Source organism: Anomaloglossus baeobatrachus, chromosome 2 (assembly GCF_048569485.1).
Source record: "Anomaloglossus baeobatrachus isolate aAnoBae1 chromosome 2, aAnoBae1.hap1, whole genome shotgun sequence".
NCBI lineage: Eukaryota > Metazoa > Chordata > Amphibia > Anura > Aromobatidae > Anomaloglossus > Anomaloglossus baeobatrachus.
Genome location: NC_134354.1, coordinates 401,873,242 through 401,900,822, shown reverse-complemented (window position 1 = coordinate 401,900,822; position 27,581 = coordinate 401,873,242). Strand labels below are relative to the sequence as shown.

At 45.2% G+C, this 27,581-nt stretch overlaps 1 protein-coding gene across 1 annotated transcript in view; it reads right to left on the bottom strand.

Moving 5' to 3' along the window:
* Positions 1-24,915: 24,915 nt before the first annotated feature.
* IL22RA1 (interleukin 22 receptor subunit alpha 1) overlaps positions 24,916-27,581 on the bottom strand; it is a 46,313-nt gene continuing 43,647 nt past the window's right edge. The window contains 2 exon segments of the mRNA XM_075336097.1: positions 24,916-24,967; positions 24,970-25,729. Coding sequence (XP_075192212.1) covers positions 24,933-24,967; positions 24,970-25,729 — 795 coding nt within the window. The 3' untranslated portion in view covers positions 24,916-24,932.

The following is a 27,581-nucleotide window of genomic DNA, read 5'->3' as shown; positions in this document are numbered from 1 at the left end:
TCCCACACACCTACTTACTATGTTGGCAGCAGAGCTCAAGGCCATCAGGCGGTCAAATGTTTACTTTGAAATGTAGGGGAAATGTGAGACACCGCTGAGGAGTTGTGGACGGTAAGCTCTGGAGAGTGAGTCCGAGTTTCATCAATGGTTGTCTCCACTCAACCAGCAGCCAGGGAATGCCGGGTGCGACAATGATGCTAAACAGTCTGCGGCCCTTCTTCAAAGCAATGTGACACACGTGCCTTGTATGGCTCACGTGTTGAATCCGAATCTCCAGCAATTTTTAAAACACTATCCCGGCCTACATGTCCTTCTGTCGAGGGCACGGTGTAACGCCTGCCTGGATCGACACACTCAGACGGGCTGTAAAGGATAGGCTAGAGGGAACCCACTCACCAAGCTGGACCCCCAGAACCCTGAAATCCTTTAACCCCTATACAGTGATTTTGAATGACACAGGGCCCAAGTTGATCAATACCTGTGGAAGGCTGCAGTTCCAGAGAATAGTAGTCATGCAGGTTCAAAACATTAATTGAGGAAGAGGAACAGAATGGGAGGGACAGGACTTAATCAGAAAACAAGCAGAGGTGAAATGCAAATCGGCCAACGAGGTACCTAAATGGCAAGCAGGAAAAGTAACAAGCACACAAACTCATAAAACTAAACTGGGGGTAACAGTAACCAGAGGTTCATAGCTATGTCTGGCAGTGGTCTTCAGACAGGAGGGGCCTAAAAAAGGGTGTTGTGTCTTCCCATTGGTTTTAGCTGAATGATGGTACTTCATCTGTGAGATACCCACCACCTGCATTCAGCCATTGGTTCTGCATATGTCAAGGTAACGCAGCCCAGTGGATGAGCATAACCTGCGTCCACCTGCGCTGCTGGCGTCGACTCCTCTCCCATCATCAGCACTATGCACGAAAGGAATACGTTGTCACCTTGCGACAGGAGTACAAATTGACGTAGCGGACTACGGTGGTGACTTAACAGCCGTGTGCGGCAATGATGCAAACATGGCAGCGTGCCTTCGTCAGGCCAATGTGACACACGTGACTTGTATGGCTCACGTGTTAAATCTGACTCCAGCAATTTTTAAAACAACATCCCGGCCTACATGGCCTTGTACAGCGGGCACGCTCACTATGTGCTCACTTCCATCGTTCGCACCCAGTAGCTCAACAACTTTCATCGCTCCTGAAGTCTTAAGGTCTGGCGGTTAAACGTCAGAAATGTGATGTTCCGACACGCAGGAATTTGAATCTGCACATGTTGCAGCGTCTGTGGCAGCACCGCAGAGCCCAGCTGAAATACGTTATGATGTATACCCTGGGCTAACTTGATCCAGAGGTGGTGCAGATCACACTGCTGGTGTCAAGGTGATCAAGGACATATGCACCGTTCTACAAATGTCGACGCAGATGTTTAACACTGGCGATGACATTCTCAGCGTGACAATTTTGATCATCTACTGTACATCATGGAGCACACTGTAAGCATTATTCGTAGTCAGGTGTTGGTCCAAGAGGAAGGGAGGAAGTACTGGAGGAGTCATATGCGGAAGGGATAAAATGATCTACAAGGTCCAGACGGTCAGCGGCACCTTGGCGGCAGTCATGGTACGGTGGGGGAGAGGGATTATCAAGGGCGCATAGTATCAGCAAAACAGTTGAGGAAGGTGCAGGAGCCCAGGAAAAAATGGAGGACGAACTGGCGATGGGCATGGAAGACTCAGCAGATTAGTGAGAGCTTGCTCACATTTCAGTTGTGTGAGGTTGTGGGGAGAGGGCAGAGGAAGGAGGTACGATTCTCACCTCTCCGCCACCAACACACCAAGGACTTGGTCCTCCTGGATGCTCAAGACACATGAGCGCCTTCTTGCTGCACTACCTACAACATGACCCTCGGATTGTACGAATTCCAAGTCATGCTGACTACTGGGTTGCCACACTGTTAGATCCCCGGTACAACACATAATTTTGCGAAATAACTCATGCCATAGAAAGGGACGCACATATGCAGGAGTATCAGCAGAAGGTGTTACGCAATCTTACATCTGCTTTTCCACTAAACACCAGTGGTGCACAGAGTGAATCTCAACGCTTTTTCATCGATAGGAGGAAATGGTCTTACTTGTCCACATCTGAGGGACCGAGGGCTGGCTGCTGTGCTGAGACGGCGTTGAGTACGGTGTCTCTGCAGAGTTTTATTTTTGGTCATATACAAACTGAGTTGAAAAAGGACAGATGCTGGTGGAAAGGGGAACAGGTGTGTTGGAAAGGGTAAAAAAGTTTGTGTCCGTGGGTTTGGTGGTTAAGCAACATTAACATTTGCTGAAGAAACAACATATGGTATGGTGGGACTGGCAGATTTGGATAAGGTGGTATATACTATGTTGCCGCTATATAAAAAATATTAAGAAGAAAAGAAAGAGAAAGGTAGATATCCCAATCGCCATTCGGTGTCCACCGTGCTCACAGAAGGAAAAGGAGAGGTTGGCAACTGGAAGGTTAGGTGGAGGATACAGAGCAGGTTGACTCTCAAACAAATAGTAGCCTGAACCGAGTTAGACGCCACTCGGATCTGGAGACTAAGAGCCCTGTTAGCGTGACAGGGTCCACACAACCACCCAGCCCCGGAACTCCCTGTTAACAACACAGGGGCCATTGGTTACGCTGTCCGTGTGCGTAGGGGACACATCTGTGGACAGCAGGCGCATCAGCAGCAGCAGGCCTGTTTATGCCACTGGGCTGCACTAGCAGGACTGGTAGGACAGGAGCTGTTCTTAAACGTTCTGCGTTACCAACTGTGGTGGCGGCCTGCATCGATGACCTATCCCTGCCTACCTCTGGCCTAAAGCCGCAAAGGGTTCAACACATGGAGGTGTGCTCTTTCGGAGCATAATAGAAGACTGGGCACCTTCTTGTTGGCTCCAGCCCCTTTTAAAACTTGGGTCCGCACCAAACCAGGGTGGACCACAATGCAGCTCCTGGAGACAAAAGCAGAGTGACACGTCATGAGTGGCATAACTAGCGTCCTATTTTGAACCGCCACTTGAATGATTATCTCATGGCTGCCACAACCAAAACACCTCAACAGTCATCGTCTGACCAACAACAATGAGGTGACAAGTCATAGGGGTGGGCCTCTGCAAGCCTGTTGGGAGTGACCTGGCCAAATTGTCAGGACACCTGATGCCCTGTGGTCTATATGGGCCCCCCACATCAGGGGCAGGGCCAAAGAGTTCATTACTCGACCTAGCCTCTGATGCAGTAAGTGCCTTAGCATGCTCAGTAGCATGAAATACAGTTTCTGAAAAAAAGACTATCCGCTTCAGCATGTTGTCTAGGCACAACACAGGACTTAGACCCGGCACGGAGTGCAAGTACCTGTGCAAAGATGCTTTTCTCAGTCAGTGTGAAGCCCCACAGGTGTTGTGTTGGTGCATTACCTTCAGGGACTCCACGTGGAGGAAGAGTCTGGTCACACTTAGGTTGCTTCTTTATATCTATTTTCGTGACGCCACTCTCGGTATTGCGGTCAGTGGGGACCGCCACTGCAGTGTAAGGGGACACCTGGGGCTGATGTTGGGTGCAGTTAGTTTTAGTGGCCTCCCGAGAGTGAGTCAAGCACCAGGGCCCTGTGTAAGTGTGTTGAGCCGCAGGTCGCAGAATGACTCAGGCACAGTCCAAACGAGCATGCGCTGTAGCCCAAAATTAAGACTTTGCCCCAGGAATGACACAGTCAGGCAGAGCATACTCAGTTGGCGAAACACTGGAGTTAGGCTGCGGCTGGGGTAAATCGGCACACAGGAAGGAGCAACCGTGGAAACACTTCGTTCAATTGTGAGGGGAGTTATTTTGGAGTTTGGTGAGGAGTACTGTAACGCCAGTGAGCAGCATCCTGTGCCACGGACCAACATTCTTCCGGTGCTGTCTATACTGTTAACCATGATAGGAGCGTAAAGTCTGTATTTATGGCAACTGGACATCACATTACCCGGGTACGGTAGGCTGTGCCCAGACAGTAATGCATGCATGCAACACTTTGTTTTATTATGAAAACACATATCTGTTCTGGGTAGGACGACTATATAGACAATCATACTTGCGGCCTATGCACTGTCAAATTGTCACGTACAGTTTAAATCATAGAGGGACAGCGACACATGTTTGCATTGAATGTTGCTTTTCAAGATTTTCATGACTGTGTTGCAGAGCTGTGTGGTTTGCATTCACACTTTTATCATCTGCCTTATCTGTGAGGCTTCAGCTAACAAGGGTAATCAGGGTGGGTGATTTGTTTTGTCTATGTTTAGGTAGATAACTGGGAAGCTCTTGTGATGCGCCACTAGTAAAGCTGGCGTCACACTAAGCGACAGCGACAACGACGTCGCTGTTACGTCACCATTTTCGGTGACGTAACAGCGACTTTGTAAGTCGCTGTTATGATCGCTGCTTAGCTGTCAAACACAGCAGAAGCAGCGATCATAACGTCGCTGTGCTACATGTGCAGAGAGCAGGGAGCCGCGCTTAGCGCTGGCTCCTTGCTCTCCTAGGTACAGTACACATCGGGTTAATTAACCCGATGTGTGCTGCAGCTACATGTCACAGTGCAGAGAGCAGGGAGCCGCGCGCACTGCTTAGCGCTGGCTCCTTGCTCTCCTTGCTACAGTATACATTGGGTTAATTACCCGATGCATACTGCAGCCACATGTCACAGTGCAGGAGCCGGCACTGGCAGCAAGAGCGGAGGCTTGTAACCAGCGTAAACATCGGGTAACCAGGGAAAGGTCTTCCCTTGGTTACCCGATGTTTACGCTGGTTACAGCTTACCGCAGCTGCCAGTGCCGGCTCCTGATCGCTTCATTTCGTCGCTCTCTCGCTGTCACACACAGCGATGTGTGTGTCACAGCGGGAGAGTGACGACCAAAAAATGAAGCTGGACATTCAGCAACGACCGGCGACCTCACAGCAGGGGCCAGGTCGTTGCTGGATGTCACACACAGCGACAGCGACGGGACGTCGCTGCAACGTCACAGAAAATGGGGACGTAGCAGCGACGTCGTTGTCATGTGTGACACCAGCTTAAGGGGTGCTTCACACACAGCGAGATTGCTGCTGAGATCGCTGCTGAGTCACGTTTTTTGTGACCTCATTAGCGATCTCGCTGTGTGTGACACTGAGCAGCGATCTGGCCCCTGCTGTGAGATCGCTGCTCGTTACACACAGCACTGGTTCGTTTTTTTATTGTTGCTCTCCCGCTGTGACGCACAGATCGATGTGTGTGACAGCGAGAGAGCGACGAAATGAAGCGAGCAGGGAGCAGGAGCCGGCATCTGGCAGCTGCGGTAAGCTGTAACCAGGGTAAACATCGGGTAACCAAGGTGGTTACCCGATATTTACCTTCGTTACCAGCCTCCGTCGCTGTCACGCTGCCAGTGCCGGCTCCCTGCTCTCTGTACATGTAGCTGCAGTACACATCGGGTAATTAACCCGATGTGTACTGTAGCTAGGAGAGCAGGGAGCCAGCGCTAAGCAGTGTGCGCGGCTCCCTGCTCTCTGCACATGTAGCGACGTTATGATCGCTGCTGCATCGCTGTGTTTGACAGCTAAGCAGCGATCATAACAGCGATATACAAGGTCACTGTTGCATCACAGAAAATTGTGACATAATAGCGACGTCGTTGTCGCTGTCGCTATGTGTGAACCCAGCCTAAGTTGTCTTCGCACACACACACACACACACAAACACACACAAACACACAATTACTGCTGCTACGCAGAGGGCTTACCAAGCAGTAGGCAACTGAATAGATTGTTCTATTATTTCAATTTAATGCATGTTTCTTATTGTTTGTTTTGGGAAAGTGAAACAATCATTTATGAACCCAACTGCAAACAGTGCTTTTCATGTTGCGTGGTTTTGCTGCATACTGTGGATCCCACCAAATACAAGACTTAAAATGAAGCATAAGTCGCAAAGGGAATTTCACTGTGCTACAATGCGGCCTAGTGTGCCTGTGCAACCACCGCCTGCCCCATCACGTGCATCTGCGTGCTCTTCATCCTCTGTGACTGTGGGGACAGCAGTCACACATGCTTTTTCACACTGAACTTTCACCCTGTTACCCGTAAGCGGGAGTGTGATTGGCAGGTCATCACTTGTTTTGGAAGTGCAAACAGATGTTATTGTTGAGCTGTCAGATATCGAGAAAACCAACATTGGATGAAGGCAACATTATATCCATGCCTGCACCTTCGTCACAGATTGGCTGGACTACCTGCATTTAATAATTGCGTTCCAGAAATGGAAAGGAGTGTAGAAGGCACATGTGTTGTACCTTGCTTGGCAGCAAAGGAACACTAACTTAGTATTCCAGACAATTTTAGGATGGCAGAAAAAGTGTCAGCTCTTTGGGCAAATTAAATAGCGTGGCAAAAGTGGGCAGGTGGGTACAGTGGCCGTGTTCTGTGTGTACCAGGACAGTAAAGGAAGCCTCACTTTCTATCCCTCCGAATGATGAAGTGCAGCAAGGAATTACATGAGTTTGCTATAAAAATAGCGTTGCAAAATGTGCATGAGGGTGTCATGCAGAGGTGCTAGAAATAGCTTGGCATCAGTGGGGCACAAATGCAGTACAACAGCCCCTTTTTGGATGCCACTAACAGGCAGCATTTTTTGCTATTATTATAGCTTATTAAAAACAGAGCAGGAGGGTATCATGCAGAGGGGCTAGAAATAGCTTGGCACCAGTGGGGCACAAATGGAGTACAACAGCCACTTTTTGGATGCCACTAACTGGCAGCATTTTTTGCTATTATTATAGCTTATTAAAAACAGAGCAGGAGGGTGTCATGCAGAGGTGCTAGAAATAGCTTGGCACCAGTGGGGCACAAATGGAGTACAACAGACACTTTTTGGATGCCACTACGTTTACTCAGTGTTTGCTAGAATAATGGCTTTGTAACAATGAGCTTGAGTGTGCAATGCATAGGTGCTGCAAATAGATTTGCACTAGTGGGACACTAATGGAAGTCCAACAGCCACTTGCCAATTAATTGCCAATTAATCTGTGGAGGATAGTAACTTTATGGACTGTCCCCAAGAAGCTCAGAGATCAGGGGCACTAGCGCAATGAGGGGGATAGGGCTTTCCAACCCACACAGCCCACAGAAATCCCAAGCATGAGCCCTAGAGAGCGCAGCTCCACTACCAAGAAGTAGGGAGCTGGTCCCGGACAGCTTTAAGCCAACAGGCCACCAGAACACTTCTAATTTGTGCACGGAGGCAGGCTCCGGACCACCCGGCAATACTATAGAGGATGTGTGATGCCCTGGCCTATCAGGACGTCACAGAATATTGTGCGATCTGCCATTCTGTGCAATATCCACCTCCTCCTTGGTTACGGGTCCCCAACTTATGGTGTTGCCAAAACTAGCTAATCAAAATCCTAGGAACACTCTGCACCACACCCACCAGACACACCAGTGGACGGCCTGAGTGGAATAGGGTCGCCTACTTGGGGGGTTGGTAAGGTGAGGTCAGGAGTGTCAGGAGTAGGCCAGTGTAGTGTTGGAAGTGAAGGAGAGAGGAGGTCAGGAGCCGGGCTCCTTGGAAGTAACTAGGTGGCATATGGTGGTCTGGGCCTAGTAGGAACTGGAACCCCGGTCGCAGGGGATTATGACAAGGGGTACGGAGCTGTCGAGGAGGACAGCCGGCGGCTTTGTATCATCATCGGGCTGGGACCAGGTCACGACGGGGTACGTGGATCCTAGGTCAGGGAGTAGCTTCAGGCAACCTGACAATTCACCCGACGAGAATGGAGCCTTCAAGATCCACTCTCCACTCGCTCCAAAATCGGGGTACTAGTGCAATGAGGGGGCTAGGACTTTCCCCTCAAACGTTCTAGAAAATCCCAAGCGTGAACCCTCAGAGCAAGCTCCCTCAGTTAGCCACACTGGGGAGCGGGACCCGACTAGTTTCAAGCTATAGGGGCCGACTAAGACGAGAGCAAGGTGCCAAGGGAAAGGTCACAGATCATCAGGCAACACCAGTGGGGACGGGACCCAAACGTGCTCTCCTCAGTGGCAGTGGTATCCAGAACTTTGGTTTACTAAGTTGTCGGTATTATCTTTATGGACTGAGTGAGTACGCAAGTGACCCTTACCTCCCCAATGGCACGTCCCTGTCACCATCACCGAGTCCCCGGAGCATTCCTCCTACCTGTGGAGGGGTTAAACACCTAGCTGCCCACTCCATCGCCACTGGGTACTCCCAGCTGCAGCGGTGGTACTTCACCTTACCACACACCATGGGTGGCGTCATGAACTTTAAATACACCATCCCCTGTAAATACCCCCTCGAGCCACCGCGGATCCGGAACCGAGCAGCCCGGCTGCTGACATGGAGGTGGCACAGATGGATACCCAGACGGGCTTCCCCAAGAGGGTCGAGACACCCAGAGACTTGGTTTACCTTGTTGTCAGAGTCTGCTTTGCGGTCGCATCATCACCAACACTGCCTGAGTGAGTACGTGGTCTTCCCCTGCTTTTAACCAGCACTGAGCTCCCCTACAACAGCATCTCACCTATCCAGAGTCCCGGGGCCTCCCCTACCCGTGGAGGGAACGTCATCTGGCTGCCCCCCTACATCTCCCCCGGGTACTCCCATTGAAAGCGGCAGTACTCCCCTTACCGTGATCTACGGGTGGCATCACAAACTCTTATCCCCTGTAAATATCCCCTTTTCATTTGAAGTGGCTGCAAGCCCCCGGGTCCGTAGACCCTCGACCCACAGCAGACCCCGCATCCAAGCGGTTCGACCTCTGAAGGGGCGGCACACATGACCAGAAGTGCAGGCCATTCAGCTCAGCAATCATTGCAGACACAGGTACACACATCACTGCTGGTGATGCTGCATTGAACAGCATGTTAGTACACCTCTGTGAGCATACTAAAATGCTAAGAGGGTGGACTAGCCGGTGGAAGTAACGCCCTTATGACTAGCCCCTGCGCTTAGCATATGATAAAAAAATCTTTAAAAATACTCTTTCTAAAGATTCCTTTATCTATGCTAGTATATACAGGGACGGTTAGGCAGGGATTAGCAATATGCACCCAGAACTGCTCATGGTCCTGGGTGCATATTGGACCTGACAGGTTGACTTTAAGAAACAATTTATCTATTATTAAAAATCCTGTCCATGTTTAGTTCTACTAATTTGCCTAGGCAAACAGTGTGCACTTGCAAGCACAGCTCTGACGTCGGTAGCATTGCTGGATCCAGCCAGATTCAGCGCCCTTACGCTCCTCTGATGCTGTCAATCACCAGTGAGGGAGGCAAAACCAGTGAGCAGAACGGTGCACTGAGCCTCTTGCCATACCACCCAATAATAATATAATTCATTCTAATGAGGAAACAGGTTGCAGTCTGCGAACAAATTTTCCTTCTGATTTGTTTTTATACAATAAAGAGATCTCATCTTGAAAAATGATGGCATAATCTCAAGGAATACCATAAGTGTGTGATAACTGTGGGACCAGCACCTGTCATAACAATGTCCTGTGGATACATAATACATGTACAAGATAACAATACCCCTTTAAGAATTTTAATCCCTTTTAGAGCAGTCATATAATCCGTGGCATACCAGCCAGGGAACATATCTGCTATGTAGTCCATGGAAGGGGGGATGTTTCTGCTATATTTTTTTTTTAACCAGCTGTAAAGAAGTCAGTATGAAGCTAATGCTAAGAGGTTTGGCAGCTCAGTCCTTCTGCATTACAAAATCAGAAATGAATTGATGAACTGTAGCTATCAATGAACTGTACCTTCCCACAGCCAACAGCACTCATGTAGCCCCAAACCATGAAACTCCCATCCCCATGCTTCACTGTGGCAAGAAACACTTGTCTTCGTACTCTTCACCTGGTTACTACCACACACACGTGACACTATCTGAACCAAATAAGTTTATCTTTTTCTCATCAGACCACAGGACATGGTTTCAGTAATCCTTATCCTTATGTCCTTGTCCATGTCCTTATTCTGCTTGTCTTCAGCAACCGGTTTGTGGGCTTTCTTGTACATCGTCTTTCGAAGAGGTTTACTTCTGGGACGACAGCCATGCAGACCAATTATCTGCAGTATGCGGCATATGGCCTGAGCACTTACAGGCTGACCTCCCACCCTTTTAACCTCTGCAGCAATGCTGGCAGCAGTCATAGGCCTATTTTGAAAGCACAACCTCTAAATATGATGCTGAGCACGTCACTCAACTTCTTTGGTTGACCATGGCGAGTCCTGTTCTGAGTGGATCCTGTCTTGTTACGCCACAGTATGGTCTTGGCCACCATGCTGCAGCTCATTTTTAGGGTGTTGGCAAACTTTTTATAGCCTAGGCCAGTGATGGCGAACCTATGGCACTCGTCCCAGACTGGGCACGCTGAGCCCTTTCTGTCGGCATGCATGCTGTTGCCTTCATCCTGCCGTTTTGCACTGCTGGTGCGGTCGCGCTGGCAGTTCAAAGTTGTGTTGGAGCAGAGGAGACATTTCTCCTTGCTCTGACACTCCTCCTCTCCTAGGCCGCAGGCCTGTTGCCTAGGAGATGGCGGGAGCATCAGTAAGTGGCGCCAGCGTAATGACGTCTTGTGGCCACGCGTACATGAACATGCCAGGATGTGGAACATTTTGCAGGGAGGGAAACAAGCCAGGAAGGGTGACATTTACCAGGATGAGGGTACATTTACAAGGATGGGGTACAGTTATCAGGATGGGGTACATTTAACGGGATGGGAGAACATGCTGGGATGGGAGAACAGTTACCAGGAAGGGGAACATTTACCAGGAAGGGGGAACATGCTAAGATGGGGTACATTTGTCAGGAAGGGGGACATTTACCAGGATGGGGGAAACATGCTATAATGAGGTACATTTACTAGGATGGGGTACATTTACCAGGATAGGGTACATTTACCAGGAATGGGGTACATGCTGTGATGGGGGAACATTTACCAGGCTGAGGAACATTTACCAGGATGGGGAATATGCCGGGATGGGGTACATTTACCAGGATGGGGCCACGATGGGGACAAATATACCAGAATGTAGGAAATATATATCAGGAAGGGCGACATGTTTACCAGGAAGTGGCCCAGGAAGGACATAACTACACAATGAAAAGGGAGGGTTGCAACTCGTATATCTTTATGGGATTTCCAGATGTTCAGACTTTGACATGTAGATGTGGATTACAGGGTGAAATCTGATTGCATTCCATGCTAAAATCTGTCTGTGTGTTTAATATGCTGCAATTTTTTCCAGAAAGATCAATCCAACTGCTGTGTCTGGAAAGGGCAGTGGAGTGGCTGTGCTTCAATGTGTGGTAAGCATGCTCTCCTGCTGAGGAGAAGAGAAGACTGCACAGGTAAAGCTGGTGTCACACATAACGACGACGACAACGACGTCGCTGCAACGTCACCATATTCTGTGACGTTGCAGCGACTATAGATGATCGTTAGTAAGCTGTCAAACATGCTAAATAAAGCAGCGACGAAGCAGAGATCATAGCGACGTCGACGGTCGTTGTGTGGTTTCAGACATGTCTTTGCACGACGAGTCAGAGGTGTGGTTTTAACCCCTAGATAAGGTTTGCGTTATCTCTTTTCACGCCCCTCTGTTCCTATTGGTGATCGCTACAGCGCTTTGCGTTGTCTTTCTTCACGCCCCTCTGTTCCGATTGGTCATCACTACAGCGTCGCCTGATTGGGTGACCGTATCAAACAAAAGACGACGCAGTAGCGCTTCCATTCACTCTACCTGAGCTTTTTCAGAACGCAGTTTGTTGCAGTGATTTTTTCAATTTGTTGATTTCGTCTTGGATTTTTAATATTCTCCTGACTTAAAGGTAAGTAATTTTTTTGGGCAGTATTATACCAATATTCTAGTACATCGTGACATTAATATAGCAACTGTATTCTTGTATATTGTGGCAGTATTATAGTTATATTTAGTTATATTTATCTATGTACATAGGGGGAAGTATTATAGCTTTTCTATTCCTGACGTTATATATTCAATACCGCTGTACATATAGTTATGTTCTTGTACATAGGGGCAGTATTATAGTAGTTATATTCTTGTATATAGGAGCAGTATTATAGTAGTTATATTCTTGTACATAGGGGCAGTATTATAGTAGTTATATTCTTGTATATAGGGGCAGTATTATAGTAGTTATATTCTTGTACATAGGGAGCAGTATTATAGTAGTTATATTCTTGTACATAGGAGGCAGTATTATAGCAGTTATATTCTTGTACATAGGGGCAGTATTATAGTAGTTATATTCTTGTATATAGGAGCAGTATTATAGTAGATATATTCTTGTACATAGGGGCAGTATTATAGTAGTTATATTATTGTATATAGGGGCAGTATTATAGTAGTTATATTCTTGTATATAGGAGCAGTATTATAGTAGTTATGTTCTTGTACATAGGGGCAGTATTATAGTAGTTATATTCTTGTGCATAGGAGCAGTATTATAGTAGTTAAATTCTTGTATATAGGGGGCAGTATGATAGTAGTTATATTCTTGTACATAGGGGGCCGTATTATAGTAGTTATATTATTGGACATAGGAGCAGTATTAAAGTAGTTGTACATAGGTGGCAGTATTATAGCAGCTATATTCTTGTGCTTAGTTTATAACAATGTAGTAATACATTAATTTCCTTTTTTTTCAGATGTCTTCCAACAAACAAGAATTCATAAGGGAGGTGATTGAGATGTATCAATCCCTGCCTTGTTTGTGGAAGATAAAGTCTGTCGATTACAGCAATCGATACAAGAAAAAGCAGGCCTATGAGCAGCTTATTGAATTGTTCCAGAGGCATAACCCTACGGAGACCATTACGACAGAGATTGTGCGAAAGAAAATCCAGGGTCTTCGCACCGTTTATAAAAAGGAACTAAATAAGGTGGAAAAGGCCAGCAAATCTGGTGCCGGAACGGAGGAACTTTACGTTCCAAAGCTTTGGTACTACGATTTGCTGGCCTTCATAAGAGACCAAGAGGTACCACGGACAATAACATCGCTGTCCTTTGGTCCCGGAACACAGCCTGAGGTCCGGTCTGACACCACAGTTGGAGATGTAAGTACCTTTGTGAAACTTTTGATGTACATGGCATTATTTAATTGAAAATAGTTACTACGGTTTTCTATGATTACTGTTGCAGATTTCAAAATGTATCCCTTCCAGTTCAGATAAGTATACTCCTTTACTAGTTTCCCCCACTCTATTTTCATACCGTGTAATGACATTTCATATCCTGTAGCACTAGTCTGCCCCTCCCATTAGTTTCCAGTGCATGTGTATCCCTGTGCCTGCTGCTCATGATATCTGAGTTTAACATCATTTTTATTGTTCCACAGGATCGTTGTGAAGCTGGGCCAATAGCGACAGGTGGTGATGATGAAATTGCCGGGACTTCCGAGGAGACCGCAGAAGCTCCATTACCACGGCGGATCTCCTCAACCCGTAAGAGGCAGCCGAACAACTCATCTTCAACAGACCTTATGGATATGGCGAAGAAAATCCTGGAGCAGCACAGCAGACCATCCATTTGCGGATTTGCCCAGCTTACGGATGAAAGACTCCGTAAGCTGGATGACAAACAAAGAGTTCATGTCGAAAGGGTCATGCTGGAGGCCCTCAACAAGGCGGCAGAGGGGAAACTGACAGACTCCTCAAAAGTGTGTGACGTAGAACATCGACAACAGTCTTCATGGGATCAAGTGCCATGGATGAGGATGGAGCCTCCACCACACCTCCAGCATGACCCCCCCGCACAGTATCCCATGTTCCCCCCAACGAACCAATTTTTCAGCCCACAGAGGCAACATTTAAATGACTCGAATAAGCAATACCAAAATTTATAGTTTTTGTTTTTTGTTATAATATTTATGCTGTTTTTGTTGTTGTTTAGCAATGTTAGGGAATTGTAATAAAAAATGTCTTTGATTTCAAACTTTTGTACAGCTTTCATGAATTCTGCATAACATTATTCACGGGGTAAAGGGTTGGGTGGAGGTCAAGGTCGCCATCATGGCACAACTCTACAGATGCACGATGCACATATATAATGTGTGTGTGTGGGTGTTTTTTTTTATTTTTTTTAAATAAGAATGTTTTTGTGGGTTCTTTGTTTTAAAGCTGTGGTGGGGAACATAGTGCTCTCCCTGCTGCCTTCTAGTGCTGTCACTGTCAGTGCTGTTTGTGTTATGCCACCTACAGCTCTTTGTGCTGCCACCTATTGCTGTGTTGCCCAGGGATTGGGGGGGAAATGAGATCCTGGCCAAGGGGTTACTTCTGCAGGTATCCCGGTGTCGTGACCCGGTCTGTAATGTCAAGCTCCCAAAAAAGAGGGGGATTAGGTAGGGGGAATTGTCTGTCACGCCACCCGTGGGTTGCGTTGATAAGGTGGTGGCACCGCCACTGCCTCTGGGGACCGTGCCTGGGACTGATGGTGTGGGGCAGCTAGGTGGGATACCCTCCACGGGTAGGGGGATTTATAGTCCCAGGGCCCAATTGGGAGAGGTAGTTTGTAGAGTGACGGGTACAGTCCTCGCCTTGTACCGGGTGGTGCAGGAGTACTCACAGTATAAACCAATAACTAACCCCAGTCCAGTAATTAACCAAGTTGCTGGTAACAGGTGCCAACGGCCCGCTGCTGTGAAGACGGGTCCCACACCCGTGTGTGTAATTCAGGTGATCTTTTCCTGCCCGAGGTATGTGTCTTCTTTTCACACTGGTCCGTACTGGGTCCCGACAGCTGGCACCCCTCTCCTGGTCCACTTCGGGTCCCACAAGAGGCTGGCCCATTCCTGAGGCCGTGAGTACCACTCACCCCAGCCCCACACAGGGGCTGCTTATGTGACGCCCTGGACTAGCCAGGTGGTCTCAGAGGTAACATCACACACACACACACACCCTCCCCTGGACAGTCAAGATCATTGAAAAAAAAAAAAACATTGTTGCTACTCTACAGTCTTGATGTCCTCCTGTTTTCGTGGGGAGGGGGTGAGTGGGGTCTGATTGGCTGGTGTGTGTTTGTGTGTGGGAACCTCCCCAAGGGAGGGTTAAATCAGCATCAATAACATGTATGCAGACCTCTGTAACACCCAGGTTTTGCCAGGGCGGCACAGTGCTCTTTGTGCTGCCAACTACTGCTCAGGGTGATGTATATGCCCCATACTCTTAAGGGATGTATATGACGCAGCCTCTCCTGGGATGTATATGCCTCAGTGTTTCCTGTGATGTATGTGCCCTAGCTTCTCCTGTGTTGTGTATGCCCCCAGCCTCTCCAGACCAAGACATACATGGAAATGTAGTGGTGAGAATCAAAATGATCAATCTCACCGAACATCACAGTCTCTCCAGCCACCACTCTGGGGCTGATTTTATTAATTATTTTAACAAATATAGCCTGGTCGTGTTCAAGTTGATAATTTGGTGTGGCCCCCGTTGGTTGGTAGAAAATTCCAAATGGTCCCCGGCAGTAAATAGGTTCCCAAACCCTGTTTGAAAGTTTTGTCCAAAAATGTAAGCAACAGCGAAAATAAACTAGAAAGATTTATGTGACATACAAAACAAAAAAAACATTTAAATCACAAACATTCAGTGGCCCTGCTGTTGGGCTGCCAAAAACTGTTCCAGCAGCTCCCCATGACGCCGGACGGCTTCTGACAAACGGCGTTGTGAATCCAACACGTCCTGTAGTGTGGGGATTTCTGTGGAGGGAATGGGAAAAGTTAACCATCCTTGTTCCAACATCGAAATGTCAGGTATATGTTTTTGGTTGACCACTTACGGTTCTGGGGTTCATCACCTTCTTCCTCTGAGGCGCTGATGGCCCAACCAGATCCTGTGGCTAGGGAACACAAATCAAATATTAGTACACGACAGCCCACCATCATTTAAACATCCATGTATCCTTTACAACTTGTAGGGACACCATGTTATGTGCATAAATTACAGGAAGGGTAGCCTGCACAAAACTCACCAACTGATGCGGGGGAGAAGGCATCGTTAGAAGGAGAAGTATGGGGAGACTGGGTAGAAGGTGGTGATGGGGTTGAAGGAAGAGATGGTGTTGCAGCTGGTGATGGGGTTGAAGGAAGAGATGGGGTTGCAGCAGGTGATGGGGTTGGAGAAGGAGAGGGTGTCCCAGCAGGTTGAGGTGGTGGATCGGAAGCAGGAGATGTTGGAGCCGGCGGGGATGATGGCTCCGCAGCAGGAGATGCTGGAGCTGGCGGAGATGGTGGATCCACAGCCGGAGAGGGTGGAGATGGTGGAGCTGCCTGTGCAGCTGGAGGTGGTCCTAGGTATAGGAGAAAACTTTTATTGAGCGCATAACTCCAGGCCACCATGGCTTACGCCTACTTGACACCATACAATTCTGCATACGATATCGTATGTGATGTGACACGCCCCCATCTTATGTGCAACAACTGAAATTTGTTGACCGTGTCGCACCTATGCTTTGTTCCTGTCACAAGTACTTACCCTTCTATACGACCATCCATACGTAAGAAGCGGGACGCAGGTAAGTTGCAGTTCATCATTCCCGGGGTGTCACACACTGCGATGTGTGCTGCCTCGGGAACATTGAGCAACCAGACGTTCAATTTTTAGTAATTGAACGACGTGTATGCGATGACCGGTTATTCGTTTAATCGTAATCGCATGTAGGTTTTACAGACTACAATATCTCTAACGATGCCGGATGTGCATCACTTACAACGTGACCCCGCCGACACATCGGTAGATATATTGTAGCATGTAAAGCCCGTGTATAGCCTGCTTTTTTACGTATGTTTGACAAACCTTTTTCTAGGGGCACCAGACACATGGGGACCACTTGCCTCAAAGCAGCAGACATGCTGCATTCATTGGAAAAACAAGGCACAAAAATCAATCACTTAAATTCTTCTATTTTATTCTGTTCTGTAAATAGTATAACATATGGCTTGTACTCAAGGCTTCTAATGTCACTCTGATATGCACCGAGATAACAATGATAATCAGAGATGTAAATGAAAGAGAAAATAAACCCATTACCCCAGGAGCATTGAAGTTTTTAGGTATCTGAAATTTACCTATGATCAAGTTAGATAATTAGCTCTTTTTCGCCACCTTGACCCTCTGATATGCACACTAGATATCTTGGTATAATGTAATTATTTTCTTTAGATATGCACTGAGATAACACTGATAATCAGGTCAATGGACAATACTCCAAACGCGATTACACAGCATGGTTTATTGCGAAATGGTTTTTGTAAAGACTGGCACAGTGTTGATCAAATCCTAATATATGCAAAGAGTAAATAATCCCATTACCCCAGGAGCATTGAAGTTTTTAGGTATCTGAAATTTACCTATGGTCAAGTTTGCATACCATACCTTTTACAAAGGATAATTAGCTCTTTTTCGCCACCTTGTCCCTCTGATATGCACACTAGATATCTCGGTATAATGTGATTATTTTCTTTGCAATATATTGCATTTGAACTACACTGTGCTTTCCAAACAACCTTGTTCTAATCGCGTTTGGAGCATTGTCCAGTCATCTGACTATCCTTCTTATCTCGTTGCATATCTGAGTGAGCAAGTTTAGAAGCCATATGTGTGTGTATATTTCTAGTGCATATGTTTCAGAAATAAATCCCCTCCTTTGGGTCCTCGCCAAACTACCTCATATTTTACACAATTGTATTATTATTCTTTGTAAATTTTATATAAATTAAGATTATTTTTTTTTATTTTAATGATTGGTCATTGGCATTTTGTGCCATGTTTTTCCAATTGTAATCGCTGGGTCACCAGTGTCGGGGAAGAATATCACAGTTAATGTCCATGTTATGAAAGTATGTATGCTGCATTCATTGCTGCACTTATGCATGCGTGGGGAGTGGGTGACAGGTCCTCGATAACTCGTTCAGCACCCATGTGTTCGATTATTTTTGTTTTACTGATTTTTTTCAATACCTTTCATTTTTCCACCAGACAGAACTTTTCAGATTTTTCAGTCAATGTTCCCATATGTTTTCTGCGGGAACCTCACAGCACTTTTTCTTGCTGTAAGCTGCGTCCAACACCATTAAAGGGGGATTGACACACCACGACATCGCAAATATAAGTCGATGGCTTCACGGAAATCTTGACACACAAACGGCCGCATTAGCGATGCCGTTGCGTGTGACTCCGATGAGCGATTTTGCATCGTTGAAAAAACGGGCAAAAACGCTAATCGGCGACATGGGTGTCCATTCTCAAAAATCGTGAATGCAGCAGTAACGAAGTTGTTCCTCGTTCCTGCGGCAGCACACATCGCTGCGTGTGACGCCACAGGAACCAGGAAGCTCCCCTTCCATGCCTCCCGGCCACATTGCGTAAGGAAGGAGGTTTTACCCAATACTGTATATAACATATATACTATCCTTCATACACAAACAGTAAGTTACGGACTGTGTGACCCCTCGTGGCCCTGCACGCACACCTATCCTTTTTTTCACTGGCAGCACAGGTGTCACACGGATCGCACACTGATGTGATCTGTGTGACATCAGTGTGACAAATACCAGAGAAAACACGGGTCTTTTTAATAAAAAGATTTTCTATATTTACCTCTCTCCAGCGCTGCTGTCTCTGGCTCTGCTGCCTCCCGGTCCTTATCGATGGTAATTATACTCACTGAATATTCACTGCAGTGAGCAGCTGGAAGCAGGGACAGTGATGGGGACCGCATTGCTGGGTGAGTATACAGGTGTGTGTGTATGTTGAGAACCTGGAAGCCGGAGCATCTCGGGGACTCGTCACAGTTCCCAATGAACTCTGTTGAACCCATGAAGCTGTAGCGTGGGTGTCGCAGGATGGTCATCAAAGTTCATTGGAAACTCTGATGACCTCCTGGAGGCCACTGTGCTTGCAGAATACTCACCTGTCCCTGCGTTGATGCCCTCAACGGTGCTGTGCCCGGTGCTGTCATCGCGCCGCTCCGGCTTCCAGGTCCTGAGTGCGGTGAATAATCAATGAATGAGCGGTGGTCAGGAGCGGGAGGCAGCAGAGCCGAAGAAAGCAGGTAAATATCCATGATCCATGAACCATAAAGCCATGGGTTGTTCATGGGTAAACAAAGCTGAACAGGACCAAAGCCGCTAAACAGCACTCACCATGACGCCTCTCGATGTCTGCTCGGATGCTGGCGAGGAGTTCACTGGACTTATACCGCAGGTCTGCCAGTTTCTTCCTAATTTGGGTTGTGGATCGCTCCACCCCAAATCGACGGGCCAGGCCTCTACTAATTAGCCTCAGCACAGCCTGCTTATGAAGCATGGGATGGTCATGCTGTGCCTCGCAGAAATAGTCTTTTTTTACCATCATTTTTACTAAATAACGGACCTCCACAGGCCCCCATGGAGAACTGCGACTCCTAGCCGCCATGTTCCCGCCTCTGAACATTAACAGAACATGTACGCCGCCCAACAGACTTCAAAGGCGACGTGAGCAACGTCATCACGTCACGTTCTGAACAACGTCGCAATAGCGAACCCGCTAGCGGTCTCGTTATCAACGAGGCGCTCGAACCGCGTCACAGTAGCGTTCCCGTTTGTGAAACTAGCGGTCTGAATAAAGCTAGCACAGAGTCACAGTAGCATTCCCGTCTGCGATCCCGGCTGTAACCGAGTCAGATAGCAAAAGGCATAGATAGCACTTAAATCTTTGATTTATCTTTGTGTATTGGATTTTTGTGTTATGGAATTATGGAATGTAAAGTTATGGAATATTCTTGTACATAGGAGCAGTATTATAGTAGTTATATTCTTGTATATAGGGGCAGTATTATAGTAATTATATTCTTGTATATAGGGGCAGTATTATAGTAGTTATATTCTTGTATATAGGGGGCAGTATTATAGTAGTTATATTCTTGTATATAGGGGGCAGTATTATAGTAGTTATATTCTTGTACATAGGAGCAGTATTATAGTAGTTATATTCTTGTATATAGGGGGCAGTATTATAGTAGTTATATTCTTGTACATAGGAGCAGTATTATAGTAGTTATATTCTTGTATATAGGGGGCAGTATTATAGCAGTTATATTCTTGTATATAGGGGCAGTATTATAGTAGTTATATTCTTGTACATAGAGGCAGTATTATAGTAGTTATATTCTTGTACATAGGAGCAGTATTATAGTAGTTATATTCTTGTATATAGGAGCAGTATTATAGTAGTTATATTCTTGTATATAGGGGCAGTATTATAGTAGTTATATTCTTGTACATAGGAGCAGTATTATAGTAGTTATATTCTTGTGCATAGGGGCAATATTATAGTACTTATATTCTTGTACATAGGGGGCAGTATTAAAGTATTTATATTCTTGTGCATAGGGGCAATATTATAGTAGTTATATTCTTGTGCATAGGGGCAATATTATAGTACTTATATTCTTGTACATAGGGGGCAGTATTATAGTAGTTATATTCTTGTATATAGAGGCAGTATTATAGTAGTTATATTCTTGTATATAGGAGCAGTATTATAGTAGTTATATTCTTGTATATAGAGGCAGTATTATAGTAGTTATATTCTTGTACATAGGGGCAGTATTATAGTAGTTATATTCTTGTATATAGGGGGCCGTATTATAGTAGTTATATTCTTGTACATAGGGAGCAGTATTATAGTAGTTATATTCTTGTATATAGGGGCAGTATTATAGTAGTTATATTCTTGTACATAGGGGCAGTATTATAGTAGTTATATTCTTGTATATAGGGGGCAGTATTAAAGTATTTATATTCTTGTACATAGGGGGCAGTATTATAGTAGTTATATTCTTGTGCATAGGGGGCAGTATTAAAGTATTTATATTCTTGTACATAGGGGGCAGTATTAAAGTATTTATATTCTTGTGCATAGGGGCAGTATTATAGTAGTTATATTCTTGTGCATAGGGGCAGTATTATAGTATTTTTATTCTTGTGCATAGGTTGCAGTATTATAGTAGTTATAATCTTGTACATCGGGGCAGGTGGGACACCACCGCTGTTGTTGTTGGGCACCCAGGGGAGAGGTAGTGGCAGCTGGATGTTAACCCCTCCGCGGGTAGGGAGGGTGGTCCCGGGGCCCAATGACTTTTTGCTGGGTATAGCAATGGCATAAAGTGTTAGTGGTATCATTTTGATTTACAAATCTATTATGGGAAGGAGAATAGAGCGGACATGCAATTATACTCGATGGGGTATCGGTACAGAGGACCTAAATGGTTGTTGGTCCAAATGGCAGTCAATGTAATAAAAGTCATCAACCATAATAGTTTATATAACATTTTATTGAACAAATGCAAACATTATAAAATTCAGAAAGATTAAAATAAAATGGACAACAAAAATATATTAATAAAAAAACAGTATAGACAGCAAAATGCTCAGTAGGCCTCTATAACATCTGTTGCTGCCAACTTACAGCACCAGGACCGTTAAAATATTGGCAGTAGTTTTCTCGGCAGGCCTTCGCATCATCCTTGTTTCTGCCATGTATGACCGGTTGAAGGCCTGCGATTGCTGGAGCGTTAGCACGCCACTCACCAAGAACCACTTCCCCATTTGTTGGTTCCACAGAGTCCACGAAACCAGGCGGACTGTACGCATTTACATCTTGACGACGAAGGAAGTTGTGCAGCGTGCAACAGGCCAAAACAACAGAGTCTATTGATTGTAGCTTTAGGTTAATCGGAGTGTGGAAAAGTCTGAAGCGGTTGGCCATGATCCCGAAGGCATTTTCTACTACCCGACGTGCCCTTGACAAGCGGTAATTGAAAATGCGTCTTTCCTGCGTAAGAGCGTTTTGTGGAAACGGTTTTAGAAGATTGGCATGAAGTGGGAAGGCTTCATCGCCGACAAAAACAAAATTAAGGTTTCCTGTGGTCTCAGAGTTGGGTGGCAAGTGCAGGGCACCGTTCTGCAAATGCTCACCAAATGCTGTGTGCTCCAAAACACCACCATCAGAAACCCTGCCGTTCATGCCAACATCGACATTTATGAATTCATAGTTTGCATTAACAAGGGCCATCATGATGAGGCTGAAATAGCCCTTGTAATTGTAAAAATAGGATCCGCTGTTCCGTGGTTGCGTGATGCGCACATGTTTTCCATCCAAAGCCCCACCACAGTTTGGGAACTGCCAGAGCTGCTCAAAATCCTTGGCAATTTTATTCCATGCCTCCACTGTTTTAGGAAATTGATTATCGCTGCGTAGACTGCGAACAATTGCATTACATGTCTCCGGAATTATTACGCTGAGCAGGGACCTTGAAACAGCAGCAGAAAAATGCAAGTCTTGGAGGGAGCGTCCTGTGGCCAGGAATCGCAGTGTGACTGCCAATCTTTCATCTGGGGGGACGGCAGCACGCATCTTTGTATCCTTTCGTTGAATGAGTGGCGTAACTCTTTCCAGTAACATTTTGAAGGATTCCTCTGACATCCGCAGATAGTTGCGGAAATCATGAGGATCCTTCTCCTGCAGCTCTCTGATAAGTTGCATGTGTGAGAATTCGGACCTCCTCTGCAGCCACTCTCTGGTCCACATGCGACGCTTTCGCTTTGAACGCCTCTCTAGCATCCGTGCCTCATCTTGTCGCCGAGCTTCCTCCACCAGCATTGCAGCAACTACAACAGCACACTGCATACATCCATGATGTGAAACTGCAAAAATAAAACGAAATAAGAGAATTTTCAACAATATGTATGTATATTCCTATATACCGGAATATAAAAAATATAATACTTCCAGCTATGTAAATAAATTAATATAACAACTATAATACTGCCCCCTATATACAAGAATATAAGTACTATAATACTGCCCCCTATATACAAGAATATATCTACTATAATACTGCTCCTATATACAAGAATATAACTACAATAATACTGCCCCTATATACAAGAATATAACAACTATAATACTGCCCCCTATATACAAGAATATAAGTACTATAATACTGCCCCCTATATACAAGAATATATCTACTATAATACTGCCCCTATATACAAGAATATAACTACTATAATACTGCTCCTATATACAAGAATATAACTACTATAATACTGCTCCTATATACAAGAATATAACTACTATAATACTGCCCTCTATATACAAGAATATAACTACTATAATACTGCCCCCTATATACAAGAATATAACTACTATAATACTGCTCCTATGTACAAAATTATAACTACTATAATACTGCCCCCTATATGCAACAATATAACAACTATAAAACTGCCCACTATATACAAGAATGTAAGTACTATAATACTCCCCCCTATATACAAGAATAAAAGTACTATAATACTGCCCCCTATATGCAACAATATAACAACTATAAAACTGCCCACTATATACAAGAATGTAAGTACTATAATACTCCCCCCTATATACAAGAATAAAAGTACTATAATACTGCCCCCTATATGCAACAATATAACAACTATAAAACTGCCCACTATATACAAGAATATAACTACTATAATACTGACCCAGAATACAACTATAATATTGCCCACTATATCCAAGAATATAACTACTGCTCCCTGTGTATAAGAATATAAATATTATAATATTGGTTCCCTAAGTACAAGAATGCAAGTAGTACAATACTGTTCCCGTATACAAAAGTACTATCCTATATAAAACAATTTCAAAGCATACCTACCTTTTCAATCACAAGGTCTGATAAGAGGTCTGATGAAAGATCCAGAAAACACGACACACTAGCGACGCCAAACAGAGAATGTACTTCGTAGAACAAAAAATAGAACTTAAAGAATGAAATCACAGTGACGCCTTCGGCAAGGTACCCAATCGGAACGCTGTTGTAACCACCAATCGGAGACGTAGGGGCGTTGCAAAATAGAGCGCAAAAACACGCCCTTATCCTGCCTTCAGCCCTACGTCACTGTTTTCAGCGTCGTAGCGATGGTCGCTGCTGTGGTGTCAAATACAAGAATGCAGCGCTTATCAGCATGGCGCAGCGGGATAACAGCGATCAAAAAATGACCTGGAACATTCAGGAGCGAGCAACGATTTCGCAGCAGGGGTCTGATCGTTGTTATGTGTCACACTTAGCGACGTCGCTGTTGAGGTCGCTGCAACGTCACAGAATATGGTGACGTTGCAGCGACGTCGTTGTCGTCGTCGTTATGTGTGACACCAGCTTAAGGTTAAAATCCATTATTTACATAATAGGATTGGTTGGCACTTCAGATAAAAAATTGGGTTTAGGGCTACAGTTTGGGCACTCGGCCTGTGAAAGGTTCGTCATGACTGGCCTAGGCCATCTTTATGTAGAGCAACAATTCTTTTTTTCAGATCTCAGAGAAGTCTTTGCCATGAGGTGCCATGCTGAACGTCCAGTGACCAGTATGAGAGAGTGTGTGAGCGATAACACCAAATTTAACACACCCTTGTAACACTAATGAGTCACATGAAACCCGGGAAGGGAAATGGCTAATTGGGTACGATTTGGCCATTGTCACTTTCTTAGGGGTGTACTCAGTTGCTGCCAGCGGTTTATACATTAACGGATATTTGTTGAGTTATTTAGAGGCCATCAAATTTACACTGTTATACAAACTGTACACTGTCTACTTTACATTGTATCAAAGTGTCATATCCTCAGTGTTGTCCCATGAAAAGTTATATTAAAATATTTACAAAATGTCAGGGGCGTACTCACTTTCTGTGATATACTGTATACATAAAAGTCAGTTTTTCTTTTATGTGTTTATCAAGTAATATGAACGTCAAACAACTTTGATATAGCAATAGCTATTATGTCATATTTTGTCATCATCGAGTCCGTAGAATATTTACATAGTGCATTGCTTTTTGTATACATTTGCTTTGTCCAAAGTATCTGTTGTAGATTTTTCTACAGGACGCTGTAGAATGTAAGAGCTACCACCATGCCCTAGTAAACCACGTTGTGAGTTCTGTTCTTCCAGTTGGTTACACGTAAAACCATCAAAATGTAAGTCTGGTTCTAACATTGGTCCATGTTCCTCAATCTGTTCCATCTGTGCAGTAGAATCTCTGTCATCTCTTACTGTAACACTGGATATTAATTCCAGTGGGGTGAAGCTGTTGAGAACAGAATTTGACATTCCACTAAGTAAAGAGGAAAATAGATTGAATTTGAAGGGATCATCAATAAAAGCACTGGACACATCACTGTCATCGTCTACGAAAGCTTGATGAGTATTCATCTTGACGTCTCCTTCAGAAACTTTGCTGCACAAATATGAGGTAGTATTTTGGAGATATGCCACATGATTTCTTGTCTTGTCTAACACCTCACCGTAATGTACGGAGGAGACTGGACTAAGAATCGTCTTCCAAGGGCGATATGACTTTGGTGTGTCCCCAGCAGAATCCTGTCCTGGTGTAGAAGCACCATGTGACTGACTTGCATACATTTGTAGTTGTGAATTCCCAGATTTCTCTTGCCAGGTTTCTCTTAATGTCTTTTGGTGTTTTTGCTCATAATTTTGCATAAATATAGCCGGACAAAATCCCACCGTACAAGAACTTATCATCTTTTCCTTTGGCAGGGTCATCAGAGGCAGGGTTGTACATTTCTTGAAAGCCTGTATGAGGAACACAATAATATTTTACTTGATGGAACCTTGAGATATTATTTGAGTATCAGCAATAATTGTAGAATTAGGTGTAACCACACTGCACATCTGAAGCCCTAGCACACCACTCATCCTTTTTCATTAAAATTGTCTCTCCAGTAAAGGAGACAAACTCTAGCACAGCGCCACCTATTGGAAGTAGCGATCCTAAAAGTCACAAGTGGATTTTCAACAATCCTTTGCAATATGACTCAGGATATATAAGCCAGATCAGAATCCCAATTTGCAGACACGGTGTTTCGGGGTGCTTGCCCCTCGTCAGTGCAAAGTATGGGGGTGTCTGATCTGGCTCATGAGAAAGCTATGTGGGGACCACGGGGGAACACTATTCTCCTTAAGGAGACTTTGCAAGCCAGTCTGGCTGCCAGGTAAGGGGACTTATAGCTGCAATGCCCCTCTGGGAAATATTCAAATTGTCTCTCCAGTAAAGGAGACAAACTCTAGCACAGCGCCACCTATTGGAAGTAGCGATCCTAAAAGTCACAAGTGGATTTTCAACAATCCTTTGCAATATGACTCAGGATATATAAGCCAGATCAGAATCCCAATTTGCAGACACGGTGTTTCGGGGTGCTTGCCCCTCGTCAGTGCAAAGTATGGGGGTGTCTGATCTGGCTCATGAGAAAGCTATGTGGGGACCACGGGGGAACACTATTCTCCTTAAGGAGACTTTGCAAGCCAGTCTGGCTGCCAGGTAAGGGGACCTTTTTCATTAGTGACTTATTAAGGAGATTATGTAGGTAAGACACCCACTAGCCACGATCATGAGTTTTTACTTTGCAATTGTATATTGTCTTAGTTCAAGGTGGTGGCTGATCACTGAAAATCATTTTAAGGCTATGTGCACACATTGTGTTTTTTTAGTGTTCTTTCATGTGTTTTTCCTTGGATATTTTAATCAATACTGCAAGGAAAAAAGCATCCCAGCAAAGTCTATGAGAATCCTGACTTGCAGTGCACAAAGAAGCAGCATGTCAATTGTTGCTGTATTTTTTTTCTGTGTTTCTATAATCCCATGCAATGCTTTATCACTACAGTGAATTATATTGCAGCACTTTGCCTCACACACCAGGCATACAGCAAGGTCTGTGAGACTCTCCGTAGCTTATTAACCCGAGTGATGACCCAGGGATACTATGGCAGTGATCAGGTTCATTTGATCCCATTACCGGGACCCGATCACCAGGAAGAGGTAAGCAATTCCTCTCCCTGCCTCCTGAACGCTGCGATTGCATTGATTGCAGCATTCAGGGGGTTACACTACTGGGAGCGGTGCGGGCACCACTCTGAGCAATGAGAACTGGATCCTGGCTGTAACATCACCTGGTGATCTGGTGGAGATTGTGGGGGTACAGTGCATCACCATGAGTAAAAAAAAGCACAAAAAAGCAGGGAAAAACATATGTGAAAAAGCGCGCAAAAGAAATAAAAAATGCGCGTTTTTTAGCTGCTTTTTTCCTGCCCACATTGCTTTCTTCTGTGCAGAAAAGAATCACACAACAAAGCAACGTGGACACATAGCCTAACTTTTATACAAAGTTACATATTCATAATCAATATCTACATTTTCTGATATAATCTATGCCACACTTTTCATCAATCACAACTGGCAACATTTTTATGCTTTTTACTCTTAGGGGCACTTTGCACACTACGACATCGCAGGTGGGGTCAAATCGAAAGTGATGCACATCTGGCATTGCAGTCAATATCGTGGTGTGTAAATCCTTTTTGATACGATTAACGAGCGCAAAAGCGTCCAAATCGTATCATCGGTGTAGCGTCGGTCATTTCCATAATT